The 19,298-nt window shown below is 43.1% G+C and overlaps 1 protein-coding gene across 2 annotated transcripts in view; it reads right to left on the reverse strand.

Moving 5' to 3' along the window:
• The window catches only part of COL22A1 (collagen type XXII alpha 1 chain), a 235,023-nt gene that overhangs the window by 194,420 nt on the left and 21,305 nt on the right, over positions 1 to 19,298 (reverse strand). For both annotated transcript variants that reach the window (XR_008235346.1, XM_052788276.1), the window contains exons 2-3: positions 11,347 to 11,511; positions 5,969 to 6,535 (exon numbers count right to left, since the gene is read on the reverse strand). Coding sequence is in view for 1 of the 2 variants with exons in the window: in XM_052788276.1 (XP_052644236.1) it covers positions 5,969 to 6,535; positions 11,347 to 11,443 (664 nt within the window). In the remaining variant the exon portion in view is untranslated. The remainder of the gene's footprint in view (positions 1 to 5,968; positions 6,536 to 11,346; positions 11,512 to 19,298) is intronic.

The following is a 19,298-nucleotide window of genomic DNA, read 5'->3' on the forward strand; positions in this document are numbered from 1 at the left end:
ATTAGGATCTGCAGCTCTCATTGGAGTTGTTATTCATCACAAGACTTTGAGGCTTGAATATATGAGGCCAGGAGAAAAAAAAAAAAAACAACCAAACAGCCCTGAGAGACCAAGCTCACCATTGGTATAGGGGGTTTACAGAAACATTAGTTTCATGAGAAATTGGGGGGGTTCAGGAAACCCACTGTGTTTCAGGAAAAGTATAATATGCTATGATGGGACCTTTAATGCATTGCATGGGGTTTTGCATGCTCTGACAAACATTCACACCTCTCTATAATTTGCAGTAAATTCTACCCACTCCATCGGCAGAACTGGGACTAAATCTCCATAGCACTTTTCCAGGCTTGGCTTTCCCTATCCTAAATGGAAGTACATCCCCAAATCGAGGGAGAACAGAGGAAATCTTTAATTTACAGGTGCACCTAACCAGTGCAGGTGATGGTCTAGCTCCATTTATAGCCTGTGCTGAAAGATACCATTAGATTTTTATGGGAATAGCCACATAAAGAGTAAAAAGGAAAAAAAAAAAGGCAGGCCTAGAACATTAAGTAAGTGGTGTCCTTTCAGTTTGAGGTCAGTTTAGGGGCTGTTAAGGAGGGGGGAAGAAAGCCCTGACTGCACAAGAGCTGCTGAGGTTTAAAACATTTTAGCTTTCTGAAGGACACATGGCAAGGGTCTTCTCCTCATCTGTCTGTTTTTCTTGGACAGCAAAGCCTGTAACTAAACCTGAAACCTCAGAGGTTTTTGTGTGCCTTGCCCTAGTCTCCTGCTGAGCATCTGCCCAGCTTCAGAGGTTCTTCTTTCTACTGAGCGTTCCTTATCAGTCCGTCAGAAAGCAAAGACCGACATAGACAGTGCTGCCCCAAGGATGAGTCCCCTCTTTCACCCCGTCATTTGGACTGCACCGTAGCAGACAGAAAGCCTCATTCTGATTGCAGCTGGATAAGTATTGGGCTCCACAGCCTAATTTTGAAAGTGCTGAGCACCCACAGCTCCTGCAAAATCAATAAGGGCTGCAGGCGGTGTTGAAAAACAAGCTACTAATAACTTTCAGCACATGACAATACATTCCAGCTTTTTGCCTGTTCCTATTTCTGTATTTCTCTTTCATTCCTACGCTATTTAGAAATGGCTCCCATAGTCACCATATTTTTCCTCTTTTTGTTCTCTAAACGGCACATTACTTTTTCATAAGATGTAATTTCTCCTACCACTGAGACCCATACTTTTCCTGATTGTCTCAATGTTTCTTTCTAATGTCTGGGACTTACTTTTATTTGTCATGACTCTAATCTTCTCTCTGCCTTTACAATTAGTTTCACTGTACATCAAACATTGTTCACAGAGATTTCTTGTCTGAAATGCAAGAAAAACTATTTCGAGCTAGGGGAGATGTCATCATTCAGCTAGATTCTGTGATTTCAGACCAGACATTGTTGGCAGTCAAGAGATTCATTGCTTTATGTAAAGTGATTGTCCGTGCTTTATGATGCTACTATTTGTATGTAACTATTAAAGAAAGAAACTAGAGATAAGAAAGGCAAGTGCAAAAGGTTTAATTGATCTCATTTTCTTATACTTCTATCTTTAGAGTCCCTTATTAAGGTCCCCAGCGGTCTGTATGAAGCTGCAGGTTTGGAAGAGACTCCTTTTCTCAGCTGTATCAAAGAGTAGAAGTAACACCATTTTCTGCCACAGACATTTCTAAAACTCTGTTATTTGGATGACTGTTGGATTCATACCTTTGCTCCGTCAGCAAAAAGGAGAAATTGGGCCACAGCTGCTGCAAGGCTGAATTTCCTCCTCACCTGGAGGCAATGTTTAAGACATTGCTTTTTCCAACGTACAAGGGAAGAAAAATAAATCGGTAAGTCGCTTTCCATAGCTGCCTGTTGTTATCTCTACAACATATAAGCAGAAACCCTATTTAGGTAGCATGTAGCATCTCTGGAATTTTTAGCAGAATGTATCTCCCCTGCTTTCCTGTGAAAGCATCACCCATTTTTGCCTGCTAACTATAGTCCAGAATGTAATGGAGATGTTTGGCAAAAATATCTCCCACTCCACAATGTCTCACTGAGCAGACATGTTATTTTTTGATTCTGCTATGCTTACTTCCACAAGATCAAATGAGAGCTAAAATACTATTAATGCGCTCAATGACATGTTCTTACCAATAAATTCAGTCAAATATAGCAAGATGGAATGACTGAGTCTAGGACAGACATCCAGTGAGACCTGAGATAAGTGATTCTGAACAGCTGCTAGCATGAAATCCAGTATTTGCAACTCTCACGACTCTTCACATTCCGGTAGTAACAGCAGTACGAGGACTGGAAGACTCATCACCGGTCAATACAACAAAAAACTTCCTACCATTCTACTCTTTGATTCATGCGTCTCCCGGGAGGTCACAAAGGATTATGTCTATTAAAACCCTAGCTTGGCTGTGGCAATATATGCTTTTGTCTTAGAATGTGCACCAACTAAACAGCAGCTTGGCATGTGCCCTTGTCACGTCTTCCACCCACCCGGCGGTTTGTATGTTCCTGTTTTATGCAGTGCTGTCATTAAAACCACAGAAAGTTAACTAGAACAGCTATTAAAAGTTTTACCTTCTAAATACGTACAAGGCATAGCCCTTACAGTGAACTCCTTTCCTGTTCCTACTGTGTTAACATGAAATTTAAAAGTGGCACACGCACAAGAAATCACTTGGTTCTGTTCTCCACCAGCCCTCTCTCACCCCCCAAAACAGTTCCACCTCACATATCCAAGTAACAAAAAAGTTACCCCATCTCTACATTAATATTTCTGCTGCTGATGCTCTCACTGTCTTATCCTCTATTTCAGTGGCCAGCTGCAGTGACAGCAACAATTTCTTGTTTCTTTAGATATGATCTAAACATCATGCCTATTAAAATCCACCTGCATGCGCTGTGTCCCGTGTACCTGGATACTCAATTCCCCTTCTCACTGCTCATGTCCTTACACCTCTGCCTCACTGATCCTCAGTACGTGCACATCACCCACTCACTGTTTGTTCAGCTAATTCCCTCCTCTCTGCTGCCCTCCTCATTAATAATGTTCATTGATGGTTGTCTGATTCCCTTTGTCCTTACACTGAAACCAATCCATTTAGCAGTCTTGTATTGGGTTTGCGTGGCAAGGTTTCGGTAGCGGGGGGCGCTACAGGGGTGGCTTCTGTAAGAAGCTGCTAGAAGCTTCCCCTATGTCCGACAGAGCCAATGCCAGCCGGCTCCAAGATGGACCCGCCGCTGGCCAAAGCTGAGCCCATCAGCGACAGTGGTAGCGCCTCTGGGAAAACAGATTTAAGAAGGGGAAAAAAACTGCACAATAAACTGCAGCCAAAGACAGGAGTGAGAATATGTGACAGAAACAGCCCTGCAGACCCCCAGGTCAGTGCAGAAGGAGGGGAGGAGGTGCTCCAGGCGCCGGAGCAGAGATTCCCCTGCAGCCCGTGGGGAAGACCATGGTGAGGCAGGCTGTCCCCCTGCAGCCCAGGGAGGTCCACGGAGGAGCAGATCTCCACCTGCAGCCTGAGGAGGACCCCACGCCAGAGCAGGGGGATGCCCGAAGGACGCTGTGACCCCGTGGGAAGCCCGCGCTGGAGCAGGCTCCTGGCAGGACCTGTGGCCCCATGGAGGGAGGAGCCCACGCTGGAGCAGGTTTTCTGGCAGGACTTGGGACCCCACGGGGGACCCACGCTGGAGCAGTCTGTGCCTGAAGGACTGCAGCCCATGGGAGGGACCCACGCTGGAGAAGTTTGTAGAGGACTGTCTCCCGTGGGAGGGACCCCACAGTGGAGCAGGGGAAGAGTGTGAGGAGGAAGGATTAGCAGAAACAATGTGTGATGAACTGACCACAACCCCCATTCCCTGTCCCCATGCACCGCTGGTGGGGAGGAGGTAGAGAAACTGGGAGTGAAACTGAGCCAGGAAGAAGGGAGGGGTGGGGGGAAGGTGTTTTAAGATTTGTTTTTGTTTCTCATTATCCTACTCTGATTCGCTTAGTAATAAATTAATTTCCCTAAGCTGAATTTGTTTTGCCTGTGACGGCAATTGCTGAGTGATCACCCTGTCCTTATCTCGACTCACGAGCCTTTCATCATATTTTCTCTCCTCCGTTCAGTTGAGGAGGGGAGTGATACAGCAGCTTGGTGGGCACCTGGCCTCCAGCCAAGGTTAACCCCCCACAAGCACATTTTCCCTTTAAAAGTTCCCTGTATCTCATAAAACTAAATCTTTCCCTTTCACCTACCCTTTTAGAGGCTTTATGTCTCCGCACCAAACCCGCTAGTGCAGGTGGAAGCAAACACCTTGGAGAGTGACTGCTATCACACTCAGGATGAAGGATGCTGCCAGTGATCCTTTGCAATCTAATGAGAAGTGATATGCACACACGTGTGGACATACTATGGGCTCAGAAAGCCACAGACAAATGGCATTATACTCTGACAGATGGATAAATGATTTTTTGAGAAGGTGATAAACACCGACCCAGGTACAAAGTACTGAAAACACTTGCTTTAGAAAAGGAAAGTGATAGAATTTGAAAGGAAAATCACATTTTGGGAGTTCAGCAGCTGCAGTAGGAAGTTGTTTGAGTTGGTTGAGTGTGCCTACACGAAGGGTTTACCCTTCTTTATTACACCCCAGTTGTGTGTATGATTACATAAAATTTTCAGGGAAAAAGACCAAGCTCCTTCAGTCTGCAGAGCTTACAGTCAATATGCACCATGACTTCCACTTTTATTCTGATTACACTATCCGTACCCATTTTTATTCAGGCTGCAGAAAAGCATTCACACTTTGATATCGCTGGGCAATGTCAACTGGTTTATGCCTGCTTGTGCTAGTCATTCTTTAAGAATCATACACAAGCCGAAAGTATTATGTTAACACTTTTTTTCCTTGCAGATGGAGGTCACAAAGAGCAATAAAAGAGCTTCACAACACCAGCTAGAAGGCCTGCTTTTCTTCAGGCAACTTATTGTCACCTGACAGCCACACAACCTGCCAGCCTACAGACCTGGTTATTTTAACACTACAATGTGTTACAGCATCACACAGGGAGTCAGCTGTTGTCTTTCAAGTTCAGACCTAGGAACCAGAATGGTGTCTTATGATTTTGACCCAAAGAACTCACAGTAATCATAACACACACTGCAAAAAGCAGCAAAAACAGGTAGCTTTTATGTAGTCACTAAGAACGAGAGAGGGATCTATCAGTGGTGGAAGGAGAAAGGGCTATGTGACTGCTGTTCCCATTAAAGTGCTGGGAAATACCAGCTGTAATGCCATCACAGTACTCTTCACCAAGGGGCTGGAAATTCAAAGTTCATTTATTCAGTGTGACTGTCACACTGAAGTAATTCAAAACATCACCAAGGTTTATGTGGTTGATAGCCAGAGCACTAGTGAACACCAGTTGTCAGTAGAGTTGGGATGATGAAAGGCAGCAAAGCAAAAGAAGTATCCTTTTGCTTCCTAAAGGATCATTCTCAGAAGCATCCAGAGCACTCTTTTCACAGTACAATGCCAGAAAATAAGGGGGAAAAAACCCAGTTCCTATACAAAATAAACCAAAATCTGGGTATAAATAAGATGTCACCCTTCATATTCAGTAGTCCAAAATACTATAAAGTAATTTAACTACATCAGAACCAAAAGGGAATTCACATTTTGCTCTCTAGTTGACCACTAGACGCTGACCTATAGTTAATACTGACTTGGGCAGAAGAACCCAGAAGTAATCACTCCATCACACTCCAGGTAGTAAAATGACTTCTTACAGACTGGACCAGAGTGGAAGACACTAAAATAAAGAATTATCAGCATAGAATTATAAGCATGAAAGAAAGCAATCACAGCTTTTCATACCTATATGCTACCTGAACCTATTATAATTCTAATTGTGTGGAAGAAATGGGAGCTCTACTTACTTTCACAGAGACGTCTTCTCAGCTTCCCCCGAATTTTATCGATGGCATTGTAATCAGAGACATGAAACACATGAGCAGACTTGGGTTCTGAAGCAATCTCATCGAGTTCCTCTTTCAAGGCTTCGCCAACACCCACAGCAAAGATCCTAATCCCAGCCTGATGGGCTGCAGCGGCTGCATCCAAGACGTAATCCTGGCTCCTTCCATCAGTCAAAAGGATAGCCACTTTTTTAACAGTTCGATCACTAAGCCTCCCACCAGCTTCTTTGGAAAAACTGTAGGTGTTGATGTACCTGAGAGCATCTCCAGTGTTTGTATTACCCCCATAATACTTAATTTTTCGTGCAGCCTCTTTGATTTCCTCACGGGTTTTGTACTTTCCCAAGTCAAACTCTGTGGTTGGACGATCACTGTATCGCACCACTCCTACACGGGTTTTGTCTGGGCCGATCTCAAAAGTTTCCACCAAATTAGACACCCACTGCCGAACTTTCTCAAAATCTTCTTTTCCGACACTGGAGGAGGCATCCAAGATGAAGACAAGGTCATAGTGAACGTTCTTGCAACCTGCAAGAGTCACAGAAAATATCGCTAAGGGAAGATGAAAGAAGAGTACCAGACATACCAAATATTCCGGAGGCATGGCTTCCTAGTGAGCAGTTTGGAGGAGGTAGCAAACCCTCTCCCTATCCTGCAGAGAAATTGCAGATTCTCAGCCTTTCTTCCTTGTGATTCACCTCATTTGTTTCAGGACATCCTACAGATCAGCATGCACTTCGCTTTGAAATGCAAACCCTTTCTCTTCCTGCACCAACTGCCTCTGCTCAAACTTTCACGTATGCCATCTCCATGCATATGGAGCTATTTTTCTTAAACTTCATTGCAGAGCTTTTGCTCAGGCAATGCTCTGAAATGACCCTGGCAGATCAAGACACCTGTCCTGACCTTGCCGATACCAATCCTGACCGTGAGTAGTGAAGCCTTCATGTTCCCTCTTGCATTAATATTATGATTTATTTATGCTTAGCTAGAAGCAGTTCTTTTGCTCAGCATGATATGTTGGTGAAGCAAGTTTATAACTAGATTATTTTGATTTTGAGGCTCTCTGCCACTGACTAGTGACTAAAGGATGACTCACTGAATACTGGGATGGCTTCCTTGACAACAAAGGGCAGTTGCTTTGTATGGGAAAAGTTCACTTATCCCTACAACCACCTTTTTGCCTCCAGACATGATATTTGTAATCTGAGGCCTGTGTAATCCAAAAGGCAAATGTATTTTAATTGCAGCTTGCTTGCCCTATGAAGCCAGAATGGCCATATATTTGTCAGCCGCTTGCCAAGAAAGTAGATCTCCCAGGAGATGTTTTCTATCTGTTTCTGAATATATGCAAGCAAGGAGGCAGGACATTCATTACTGTCCCACAGATGCCAAAGATTTATCAACATAATGCCCCAACTCGACAAAATGTATATATATACATATATTTATTTAGTTCACTCTTATAGACCATACTCCCTAACAAATTATGAGTTTCAAGATGGAAAGCTGCTCTACAAAGTCAATTTGTCTATGGTCACAGCGACCGACCATTGTTTCTCCAGTAGATCTTGTCTCATGTCATCTCACAAAGTACAACTGCTTGTTTGAACCAATGGTGAAAAGCTAATTTGACTGATCACATGGAGAACAAAGAATATATAACATGATACAAGACAGAGAGTTGGTCCATACCAGTGCCTGTGACACTTTCTTTCAGAGTAACAGGGCTTTTCTATGTCCCACTGAACTGGAGATGTACTATCTGGCTGCTAAACTGTTGGCAATTGCCTTTAAATCCTGCTGCTTTACCAGGATCTGACCCGGTAGCCCACATCTACTCACACCCACTGAGAGCAGATCTGTTCTGTTGACTCTTATTTCACTGCAGAACCCTGATTGCCCCCGCTGTTCCCACCACAACCATGTTAATAACCTCCTCTGGGCTCAGACCTGGACTGACCAATCTCCCTTGGTCAGAAAATCTGAGAGTATTTGTGAGAATACATAACTCCGGGGTGTGCCCACCGAGGACAGTTTAGCACTCCATACATTAAAAAGTGACATTCCCATGGCAGGGTTTGCATCTCTTCACTCACATCAGACTAGTTCTGGCCAGGTCCCAGCAACTAAATGTCCATCAGTGACTGAGACCCATTATATGGGCATCTGAAGTGCATCTTGCAGTTCAGTTTCATCAGAAATCAATCCAGGAATGCTCCATGATATGAACCAAAGCACAGTAAGTGGAGATGCTTGGAAGATTCACTGTGAAAGTTTTAAATCCTTGTTGGGGCCCTGAGTGTAAACCCCTTCTCCAGGGTTTGACTGCCATGGCTCCCTGGCCTTGGATGAGCTCCTCAGAAAGCTCTGCTGGAAGCATTCAAGGGAGACCTGTCTCTTCTTCCCCTGGAAGCTGCTTTTAAGGTGAGGCTTTCACCTCTGTTCCTTGCCTGAGCCACAGACTGACTTCTTGGCTTCACCTCAGACCTGCTTCACCTCTGTGGATTTGACCGGAGAGTGGCTGACCCTGGATGCTGTCTTTGGACCTGATCTGGACCCTGACTTGCTGACTCATGTTCCTAGCTTGATCTTGGACCTGCTTCATCAGTATGAGCTCGGCTGGGAGTTTGGATTGTCAGTTGAGCCTGGCTGCCATCCCCCAGCCTTCCCTGCTCCCTGGCTGGGGGTGGTGGGCCAGGCTGTGGCTGGTGAGACCCTGTCCTGCCAGCCCACGGAGACCCCCAGCTCCTGGCTGCCATCCCTTAGGAAGTCATCTGTCCTTGCTGCACCCCTGACCGGAGCTAAAGCACTGATGTAAATGCACCCAACGTGGATGGTAGCTGAGGACTAGGATTTTTTTTCCTGAAACAGACCAAAGAGTATGGAGGTGCCATACACAGTTCATCCAGTCAAGCACTTGCTTGACAGCCAGCTCAGTGAACAGAAACATGAATCACGCTACCCAAAAGGTGGGGGCAATGACGCTGTTGCCATATTTCCTCACTGAGTTCCAGCATTTGAGCCTACAGGAAGGTCACAAAGTCTTGTCCCACACCCAAATTTGACCTTATGGTTCATAAATTAGGTCTGGTGCTTTTGATCATTCTGGGGCTGTGCACCTGCCCTGGAGAGGACAGGAATCCCAGAACAGCCCACTGCACTGGAAATAGTTTGAAGAGAATTTGCCTTCAGATAAAAGTAAAAGCATTATAGGTAGGTCAGTGTTCATGGTATTGCATGATGGCCATGAGAGTGCCTGAATATACACACCCGGTGTGTTGCAGGTGATGATGAAAAACAAGCATCATCTGTTGCTGTGTTAAATTCTGCAGCAGAACACATCTCAGGTGTTGCTGTTCCTTCAGTGTCTACAGGAACAACCTATGCACATGGGATCGGGATCACATTGGGAACAACCCATCCACATAGGATCACGTTGGAAACAACCTGTCCACGTGGGATCGTGTTCCGTGACGGCATTTTGTGAGTGAGGGAATGCTTGTCTCTAAACACAGACCAAGAATGGTCTGGCTGGAAAAACTCTTTCAAAGGTAATCAGACTGTGGCGATGATGGTGTATAACATTTTATATTATGGGATGTAAGTTATATTACATCTGTGTACATCAGCTAGACTCTCAAGAGTAGTTCTGCTTGATTTTAGCAGAATATAAAGGATAGAATATGTAACAGTAAAAGGTAAGCAAGAAATCTCCACTTCCCCCCCCCAAAAAAATTCATTATTGTATTAATCTGTTCTGTCTGAAAGAATATTAATTAAGTGAGACTAACTAGAGAATATAAAGATTTGAGTATAAAACCCACAAGGTACAGACCTTCCTATTGCTTATTTTAATGACTCTCAGCAGGTGAGATGACTGCAATTCGAAAACAAACAGAACAGACAGAATGAATCCTGTCTGTGTTCAAGGGTGATGAGCCTTAAAACAAGGGGGGTTTAAGGTTTAAAAAGTGATGCCTGTTCAGGCAGTATTGCAGGGAAGAAAAAGATGGTCTTTCAGAATCATTTTCTTAGAGTCACTGATGCTTTGCTTACAGACCTGATGGCAGTGAGATGAAATGCTGCAGAAAAGCTTTTAGTAAATATTAATCTGCATTTTTAGCACAGTAATGTTCACTGCTGGACAAAATTGATTGTTTTCCAAGAATGCTATAATAATTTTGTTTACAGGCAAAACCAGTTTATGTTAAGGGAATATGGGAGATAATTCATAGAAAGTGAACTTTCACTTTCGTAATTACAGGAATGCTCTCTGGAAGCATAATTCCAGGAGCTGTGTTCATCCACTCAGACACTGAGTCAACTGTTTTGCAATATTGCCATTAAAAATAGTTCACAAAAAAACCATAAGACCAAAATTATTTAAAGTAATCAGAGAATGAACATATAAATGGTACCACCATATTCTTCCTTAGACTGATTCACAGGTAGAAAAAAAGATGAGATTTCACCTTGGTTTGTTACTAAGTACTTATTCCTCTTAAACTTCATCCAAAAAGCCTTACATAGATCACATAACAAAACCATAAAGCAGCTATTCCTTAGACTGAGAGAAGATCTAAAAAAGCCTTTTCTTTCTTACAAATTTCCCAAGCCTACAGAATAGCATTTTTCCTAGAAAATGAGACAGAAAGCTTCCATCTCAAAGCACCCTTGGGCTTTTATACCAATAAACTGCATGGGTCTACAAGCATTTTCTGTCCCTGAGGTGTAGCATCATTCACAGCCAGATAACTCTTCCTACGATGCTCCAAAAACAATGTGTCCTTGTCAAGACTGCCTATAGGAACAGTCCCTCAGCTGCACGATCCTCCAGCGCATTCAGTGGCATTTGGGGGAGAGTGCTCACCAGCACAAGCCAAAAGCCAAAAGCCATGCCAGGGACCATGCTAACAACTAGTATGAACTAAGAGGGGGTATGAACAGTGCCCTGGCCCTGTTTAGCTCACTAGGAAAGTCCCAGCCAGACAGAAGGTTCACCAGGTCTAATCTGACACCCACTGAAGGCAGGAAGAAGTGATCTCCATGCCAGTGCGGGGTAGATGAAGTATATCCCGAGTAAACTGCGTGCAGCTCCCCTTGCTGTGGGTAGCTGAGCTAACCTTTCTAAGCCTGCAGCAGAACAAGAGACCCTAGGTAAATCATAACCTTGATCCCTGAGCTATCTCCATCCCTAAGGTCTATTTTATGTCTTTTCAGCAGTAAATGTCTTGCTTGGGTTTTTTATTGTTTTCCTCCTAGCAACGATAGCTTCTCAGCCACGTAAAAGCCCCAGCAGCTACTTAGCACGAGGCAGTAAGCCGAACAGCGCGTACCTGCTCTTTGTGCCTCAATTCTCTCCCCGCTGAACATGAATGTGAGCAGAACCAGGAGATGGGCCACACGGCATCTTCCCGTAACGGACATATCCATATCTCCTTTCTCACATCAGCTTGTCTTTGCTCCGTGGTGAGAAGCTCGCTAGAAATCCAACCCGTAGCCTAGAAAGGAAAATAAAGAGCAAGTGTTACCTCATAGAAACACAAACAGCAGTAATGATGCAAGTCATGGGAGCGACGTTTTGGAGAGTTGTCTCTTCTGCCTGTCATTTTACTCGACTAGGCACAAACCGCTCAGACAAAGAGGCAGGAGTTCACCTACTTTTCAAAAGCTATAGTCTTTCACTGGCTCTATTCAGTGTGCAGCAGCCTGAATGGAAACAGGAGAGAGATTACCAGATTATTATACTTTAATTGAGCCCACTGCCAACTACACAATCAGGGCACTGAAGTGGAAACCATTCTTGACCTGGCCCTCCCACTCATTCATTGTTAGGAGATACACAACACAGAGACGAGGTACAAACCACTGCAAATCGCACACAACCGGTTGCCACTTCACCCATTGCGGCTTTCAGTTCTGAAGTCTCAGAAATGACAAACACTAAAAATACGTGGCTGTTTTCATATACGTATTTGTTGCCATCGGTCCTTCTCTACAGGAGTAAATTCAGCAGCTTCAAAACACATCTTTCAACTATTTAGTTTAAAGAAATGCAAAAGCTCAGGTGGATGATCTTCAATTTAAGGTCATTGGTTTGAGTTTACCTTGACTGAAACCAGCCGGTACTGTAACAAGCCAGGCAAAGTGATTGGGCTGTTAAAAGTTTAGCTATGTTTTTTAAAACTAGATCAACATTTTTTTTTTTAATTTATTATTTACTTATTGCTGTTGTTTAATTTTATTAATTTTTATTAGATCATAAAATCATTGCAGTTCTATCTATTGGGTACACACAGAGAGGAAAAAAGAGTTTCCACTCTGTAGCTCTAACTGCCTAAGGAATCATCATTTTGGAAAACTTTCTCCCAGCTCCTGAATCTGTCTTTTCCTCTTTAATGCACAGATTTCTCTGTCCATTTTCTTTGGGAATTTCTGCTTCCTCTGTCTTTTAACACGCATGTCAACTTCTTGCTGTCGATAACCAGGTAAAAGAGGCACGAAGGGGACTCTATGTTGCAGATCATTGCTGCAGGGTCGATTATGCATTCTAGGCTATTTCTTTTCAAAGCAATAGGGTTCTGTGGATATCACAGACAAAAAGAATGGTGGTGTCAGCATTTGTTTAAAACAGGTCTGGATCAGTCAAATGTTGGGCCTATCTCTCCCATGTATCTCAGAAATAAAGTGCATGTCATGCTGGTTTAGGAAATAAAAAAGGGGAAAATCTGATGTAGTTGTCAAGACGTAGCTGTAAATCCTTATTCCCAGGACAAAATACAGGCTCCTGTGTTTTCAAAAGTCTGTATCGTATGCAGACAAGGAGAAAAGCAATACATCTAATAAACCCTGCACCATGCAAATAAAATTTGGAAGTATCTGCCAGCAGTGTAACATAAATGCAAGAAAGAATTAAAAAAAAGAAAAAGAAGAAAAAAAAGCATGCTTATTCAAGTACCATCCCTAAATCCAAAGGGCAGAAGCAGGTGCTGTAGTTTACACCTCAGCCAGACGGTGTCCCTATGAGACAGTGAGGTGCTCAGGTTTGAGTGAACTGGAAAAGGTTGCAGGGTAAAAAGGGCATGAAAATATCACTGTGCCCTACAGTAGTTAGAATTTCCTTTTAAATAAGTACATTACTGAAATACCGATCAGGCAGCTGCCTGCAGAGGGATCAGGACAAGCATTACTTAAAATAGCTAGGGGAGTCTTCAGCCCAAGGTTTTTCGTCCCGTGTGTTTTTTAGGAAACATTGTTTTCTGGCACTGGTGATGGGAGAGCAGGTTAGTGGCGGCGGCGAGAGATGGGAAACCAGATCTGCCATGCGGCGTTCTGCACTTCCAGTGCTGAGAGCTCAAAAATGTCCTTTCTCTGTGTCTGGGCTTGCACGGCTGTGAAGTTTTATAAATACATTATTAAAAACAGTCGTTGCCAGCTGCTAACCCACATGAGGCCAGGATAAAAGGAGCAGAGCACCAGCTGGTGTCAGTCAGCAGAATGGTGGCGAGATGGACCGACGCTGGCTCGACAAGCAGCGGATGCGGCGTGACGGGGAGCTTGGTGGACGTGGCTCATTTGGTACACGCGTGACTTCTGCCCCAGCAGAAGGACTACCTACACGACCAGGTCTGAGAGCTGCGTCTCCAAGGCATCATTCCTCTCCTCTCTTTGCCAAAAGACTTCAAGAGCTCATTGCTGCGTTATGAATGCTGAAAGGTGTCTCAGAACAGTCATTTAGGCTAAAAATAGTGGGGAAAAAAACCCAAATCAAATCAGAACATCTGCTTAAAATCTATAATCATAAGCTGTGGTGGCTTTAATACACATTTGTGGTTCAATATTATTCTTGTATTCAGGCCAAAATACATCATTTTATCCATTTTTCTAGCATGAAGGATTGAATCACGTTTCTTAACTTGCAACTACTTTATGTATGGATATATCAGTGAGAGAAAATTGCCCCATTCACATCAACAGGATTCATATCATGGCAAGGAAGTCTTCAGGGGTATTAGAAGAAAAGTTGGAGATAGATAAAGCATTTTTAGTGATGGGGTTTTCACACTGGTTTCTTTCCCACCTGAGTCTGTCACTGTGAGACTGAGCCCAGTTTGAGATTACAGCAGCTGATCAACATTTATTTCCCCTTCCAGCAGAAAGGGTCAAAAAGGAGCCAGAAGTGGGACAGTTTAAGCTTCAGAGTGATCCAAGAATAAGAAATTCTGTTTAGTTGACCCTATTTCCAAATGGCCAATGTGGATTTTTTTATTACTATTATTTTTAGTTCAGCCTATCATGTGGGAACAATTTTCCTCAAAGTGGCCTAAGTCAACGTACATCCCTTAAAAATACCTCCTTTTTTCTTTTAATCTCACAAACATAATTTTGGGATTCCCTTGTGACACATTTAGGTATATTAAGTGATACTGCAAAAAGAACTGACAAATCCTATCATGTCCGAGTTTATTACCAAACTCGGGACTCTGTGTCTGAGGCCCCAGTTTTAATAGTTTAATGGGAAAAAAAAGAGGTGAATAATTCTGGCTGCATGCAAACATGATGTGAGAATGGCATCCAGGCTGAGAAGCGTGCTGGTAAATGTTAAAGTGAGCTCTCTACACTTAAAATACAGGCATAGTACTAAGCTATTCATACCGCCTCACAGCTGAACAAACAGTATGCAGAAGATAGACACAAGCTGTATATAACCTTCAGCTTCAGTATGGCTTTTTCAGGGGGCTTGGTATAGAGTTTTAGGTCAGCGAGCATCCATGGTAAAGCGTCTCTACTTTTGAACAATAAGTAAACACTCTTTGGGAAATGTACACTCATAAAAAGTAGCATTAAAAAAAAAAGAGCTGAAGGAGAACTGGGTCTTCTCATCTCAAATGGATTTTAATATTTTGCTCACTGTTGGGCTTCCCTTGCACTCCTGCATTTTAAGGGATGCTGCTTTGTCTTCTCGACCTTTATCCCTTGAGGTTGGGAAGAGAGCTAGGGCTCTGCTTTCCAAAGAATCACATACATAGCCAGAACAGAACCACGTAGCTGGGCTTCATTTTATCATGGGGTTTATTCCTGATTGAACCAAAGTCAAAGAATATCCTGACATCAGTTTATTTAGAAAATGAAACCCCTGTCCATTGCAAATAATACGATGGTGTTTTCTATCCTGCTCTCTCTGTCTTTGTCCTGCCACAGCCTGATCCTGAAGGGACATATAGTGACTTTGTTCTAACCCTGCTGCTCAGATAATGCTGTCACATCATTGTAATTCAGGGGACAAGGAGGAAAAGCTTGTATGAAAGAATAGAAGCAAAACTGTTTAGAAATGGTATCTTGAAAAAATAAAGGGAAAAGAAAGGGCAGATACAAAGAGTGTGGCAGAGAAGAAAACTTCACGGCATTTCTAGGACAAGCAATTTAAGCACAAGTACTGGATATTCCCTATCTCAGCCTCTCCAGAGACTGCTCTTCTGTCCTGGTTTGAGAGATGTCACCAACAGCAAAAACCATGTGAGTTAGAGATGGAAAAAAACAGAACACTTTCTGTGATGTCTTTCATCCTTCAGAGGAGTGATTCAGTCGCAAATATTAATAAAACAAAACAAAACCGGAGTCAATAGTCAGATTGGCATTTCAGGAGCATGATTTAATAAAATTGCTTCTACCTCATGCGAGCAAAAGTTCAAAGACCCTACAGGGACAGTACAAAGATCAGTGATTCAAGGCTGAATGTAAAAAGCATGTCCAGTTATGGACTTCAGTCTGCCCATTAAAATATCTGAGCTTTTACTTACATTTTACTAAATTTTACCTCTGTACTGTTCATCTTACTGTTAAATTCAAGGGGGGTTGATACTATTATTGTGCTTAATTTCATCCATTCGTGTGCTGCCACTGAACATCACCATATGCCATATAAACATATAAATGTTCTAACTATGCTGGCATTCATAATGTGATTTTAAATGTCTTTGGTATGCTCCTCTGAAGAAGAGGGTAGCCTGGGTGAAAAAGACAGTGTCCAATTATACAGGTTTTCACACACACAGAAAAAAGAAAAAAAACAAAAACAAAAACCCCCAGAACACTAATACATCTGACATCTTAGTAGAGTGAGCTTGTTGATCATGCCTCTTCCAACTACTGAACTAAGCAATTTAATTACCTAAATTATTGTTGATATGAGCAGGAAGCCAACCGTATAAAAGAGAGATGGGACTTTCTTCCCCCTTGATCTGTCCCTGCGGTCGTATATCTTTGTTCGATGCTTTTTAAAGACATCATCCGATGGCATTTCTGGAAGATATGCATCTTCCCAGGCCTGATCCAAAGCCAGCTGTACTTAATGAAAAGAGGGCCATTGATTTCAGTGGGCATTATTTCAAAACCCATGTGAATAATAGAGCAGAAAATTCTCTGCTAACACCAGAGTTGTTCCTGAGGTACTTTGTTCAACTACAACTGATCCAAAATCTGCTGAAATCAAAGAGGAGACTGCCAGCAGCTCCACAGTATGTTGGATGGGGATATTTATGCACCCTGCTAGCGAAGAGCTCCCCAACATCTGCTCTAAGTGCCAGAGAGGCTGCGGGCACTGAGACATTTCTTCTCTTCTTTTGCAATATCATGTCTCAAGAGCAACTTCTACCCCAATCCCTAAAAAAACGATCAGACACAGAGAGATGGTTAGCATGAATGCTAGCCAAAGCGATCTGTCAGCTTTATAAGATGAAATAGAGTGGTGGGAAAGACCAGCAGACCATTCAAACCCATCAATTTGTTTGCCTTAGCTGAACTCTATCACCGCCCTTAAGTACTTGGTGCTAGAACTACCAGGGCCCATGAATGATTAATACTGCTGCAATCGGAATTAACTTTGGTTGTGCAAGAAATAAAGTCCATACTGAACAATTAGGAGGGGAAAAATAATAAATAGCTGTTTCCTAAGTGACAGGTATCTGTCCAGGAGACAGAATGAGGAATCAAATCGGAAAAAATACCATACAGAGGAACATAACCAAGAATCTTAGAGGGCCATAAAGCATACTCCAAGGGGGACTGGATTAACTCAGCACGGGCATTTCCTAATTTCTGCATTCTCCGCTTTGCAGCCTTAGAAACGTTGTTTTAACCTCTGTGGTGTTGCATGTGCACACGCAAGGAAACCTGAAAGAAGGTCAGAATTAGAATTCAGCCACTCCTGACTTCTTAACCAATGCTTGGATCGTGCATCTCTCAGACTGACCCCTTTGTAAATGCATCTACCACAGATGCTTTAAAACAAACTCTTACTGGTTGCCTGCCAAATCGCTGCAATTCTAAAATACCCTAAGTGCTAGACAAGGACTTTGCAATGTATTTTTGCCTGCTGCAGCCACGCAGTGTCTGCAGGCTAAAACCTTGATGCAATACCCCCAAGTATAACTTTTCAGTGATTTGTCCAGAGGAAGTAACTCCAGATTTAAATTGTAGTCTTGCATGTCAAACTTAGACATCTTTCTACTGATTGGCTAAGAAAACCCAAAACTAACCTACGATAAAAAGTCTCTATCATAGAGTCTCCCAAATCCTACAGTCTGTGGTTAGGGTACTACCAAATCCACACCACCATTCCCAAATTAATTTTGTTACCTCTCCTATAAATAGGCTGCACCCACATGGTGGGACTAGTCGCGTGCTGTCTCTACATCCCAGCTCCCCGATGGGACAAGACATTGGTGCGCTCCGTTCCGCAGTGCCCCAGCTGCTGTGCCTGGGAGAACAGATGCCACAAAGTGATGCTCCAAACCTTTTAGATCTGGCCAAATGGCTAAAGCGAGTCTTAAGGGCAAGCCACAGAGTGCAACTATCTCTCGGTCTCCCGACATAACTTACCAGGAGCTAGAAACAAGCTACATCCCTTGCTAGTGTGGAAAAAGCACATTCTCAAGCGATGTTTTAGAAAGTTACACCCAGCAGTTCTTTGGCTTTGGCATCATCAACCAGTCTGTAAGGAAAATCCATACTGCACCATATGAACACGTGTTTATTGACCAGCCAAGTGGTAACCCTGTTTCACTTCAGCTAGTAAGGAGTTTGAATTTCAAAAGAAATTCTACATCTCAAACGCTGGCTCTATATAAAACATTCTTCTGCAAGCATCTCAGTTAACCTGACTGAAATAATTATCAAGGAAAAGACCTGCAGGAAGTGTCTCAGAGTATATGTGGGGTCCAAGGGATTAAGAGAGCTGATAAAGGGAAGCTTTGCCTATTTGATTTGGGAAAACAATGCCTGGAAAGCAGGGTTTGCCCAAGAACCAGGTGCCAGCACCTGTAGCGCTCGTACTGACAGCTTCTTTCCCCAGGTTTATTTACTACCTGGCAAAACCAGGAAGAATATCTTGAACTTGAAACTGAAGCATCAGTTCGATACTTCTAGATGCATTTTTCTTTACAGTAAGTAGCCTCTCAGTGCTGCATTTTGTTTGAATCAATTTTTCCCCCTTAATTTTTACTTACTTTCCTTTGGAAAGCACTAGCCTGAACCTCTTTAGCATGGACCAGGGAATTAGGAACAGAACAGGAGACTCAGAGGTCAGTTAACTTGTCATGATCTTATTTGGGAGCTGTCCTCTCCTACCCCTGGAATATCCCCAAATATATAATTTGAGTCACGTAGATTGCAAGGCATTTACACAGCACGTTAGTACGTATTATGCCTTTGCAGTGACTCATCCATTGGGGCACAAATGTATTTGAATCCTGTGGATCTTAATACAATGAAATGATTAGATACATAATAATAATTTATGAATGGTGATGGATCTACTAGGGGGGAACACACCCTCCAAACTATGTGACTCGATAGCAGCTGCACAGCTCACCCATCCCAATAATCATTCTGTTGCACCCTGGCTAAGTGAGAAAACTTTGTCCATACTCCCTTCTCTACTTCTTTTAAACTTAACACAACTCTGAAATGTCTCATGTTGTCACTGAAGCAGGGTTTGCAGCATACACGTCCTAGAACTGGGAAGTCCACCACCTGCGTGTAATACAAGGCACGCTGGCTATTTAGGGTAATAGATAACATTATCCACCGGCCTTCATAGGAAGAGGAGCCCAATTCATACATTTAAATTAACAGCCACTGCTGGCTGCAGGATGTCCAGATTAACGAGGACTGATGTAAGCAAGACAAAGATCAAAATGATGTCCACAGAGGAAGCAAACTGTTCAAACTGTAGAAATAGTTTGCTGTGGAGTGGAAAATCGTGAGATTTGTCCCCAGTACTACAGGC

The sequence above is a fragment of the Harpia harpyja genome, chromosome 5 (genome assembly GCF_026419915.1).
Source record: "Harpia harpyja isolate bHarHar1 chromosome 5, bHarHar1 primary haplotype, whole genome shotgun sequence".
NCBI lineage: Eukaryota > Metazoa > Chordata > Aves > Accipitriformes > Accipitridae > Harpia > Harpia harpyja.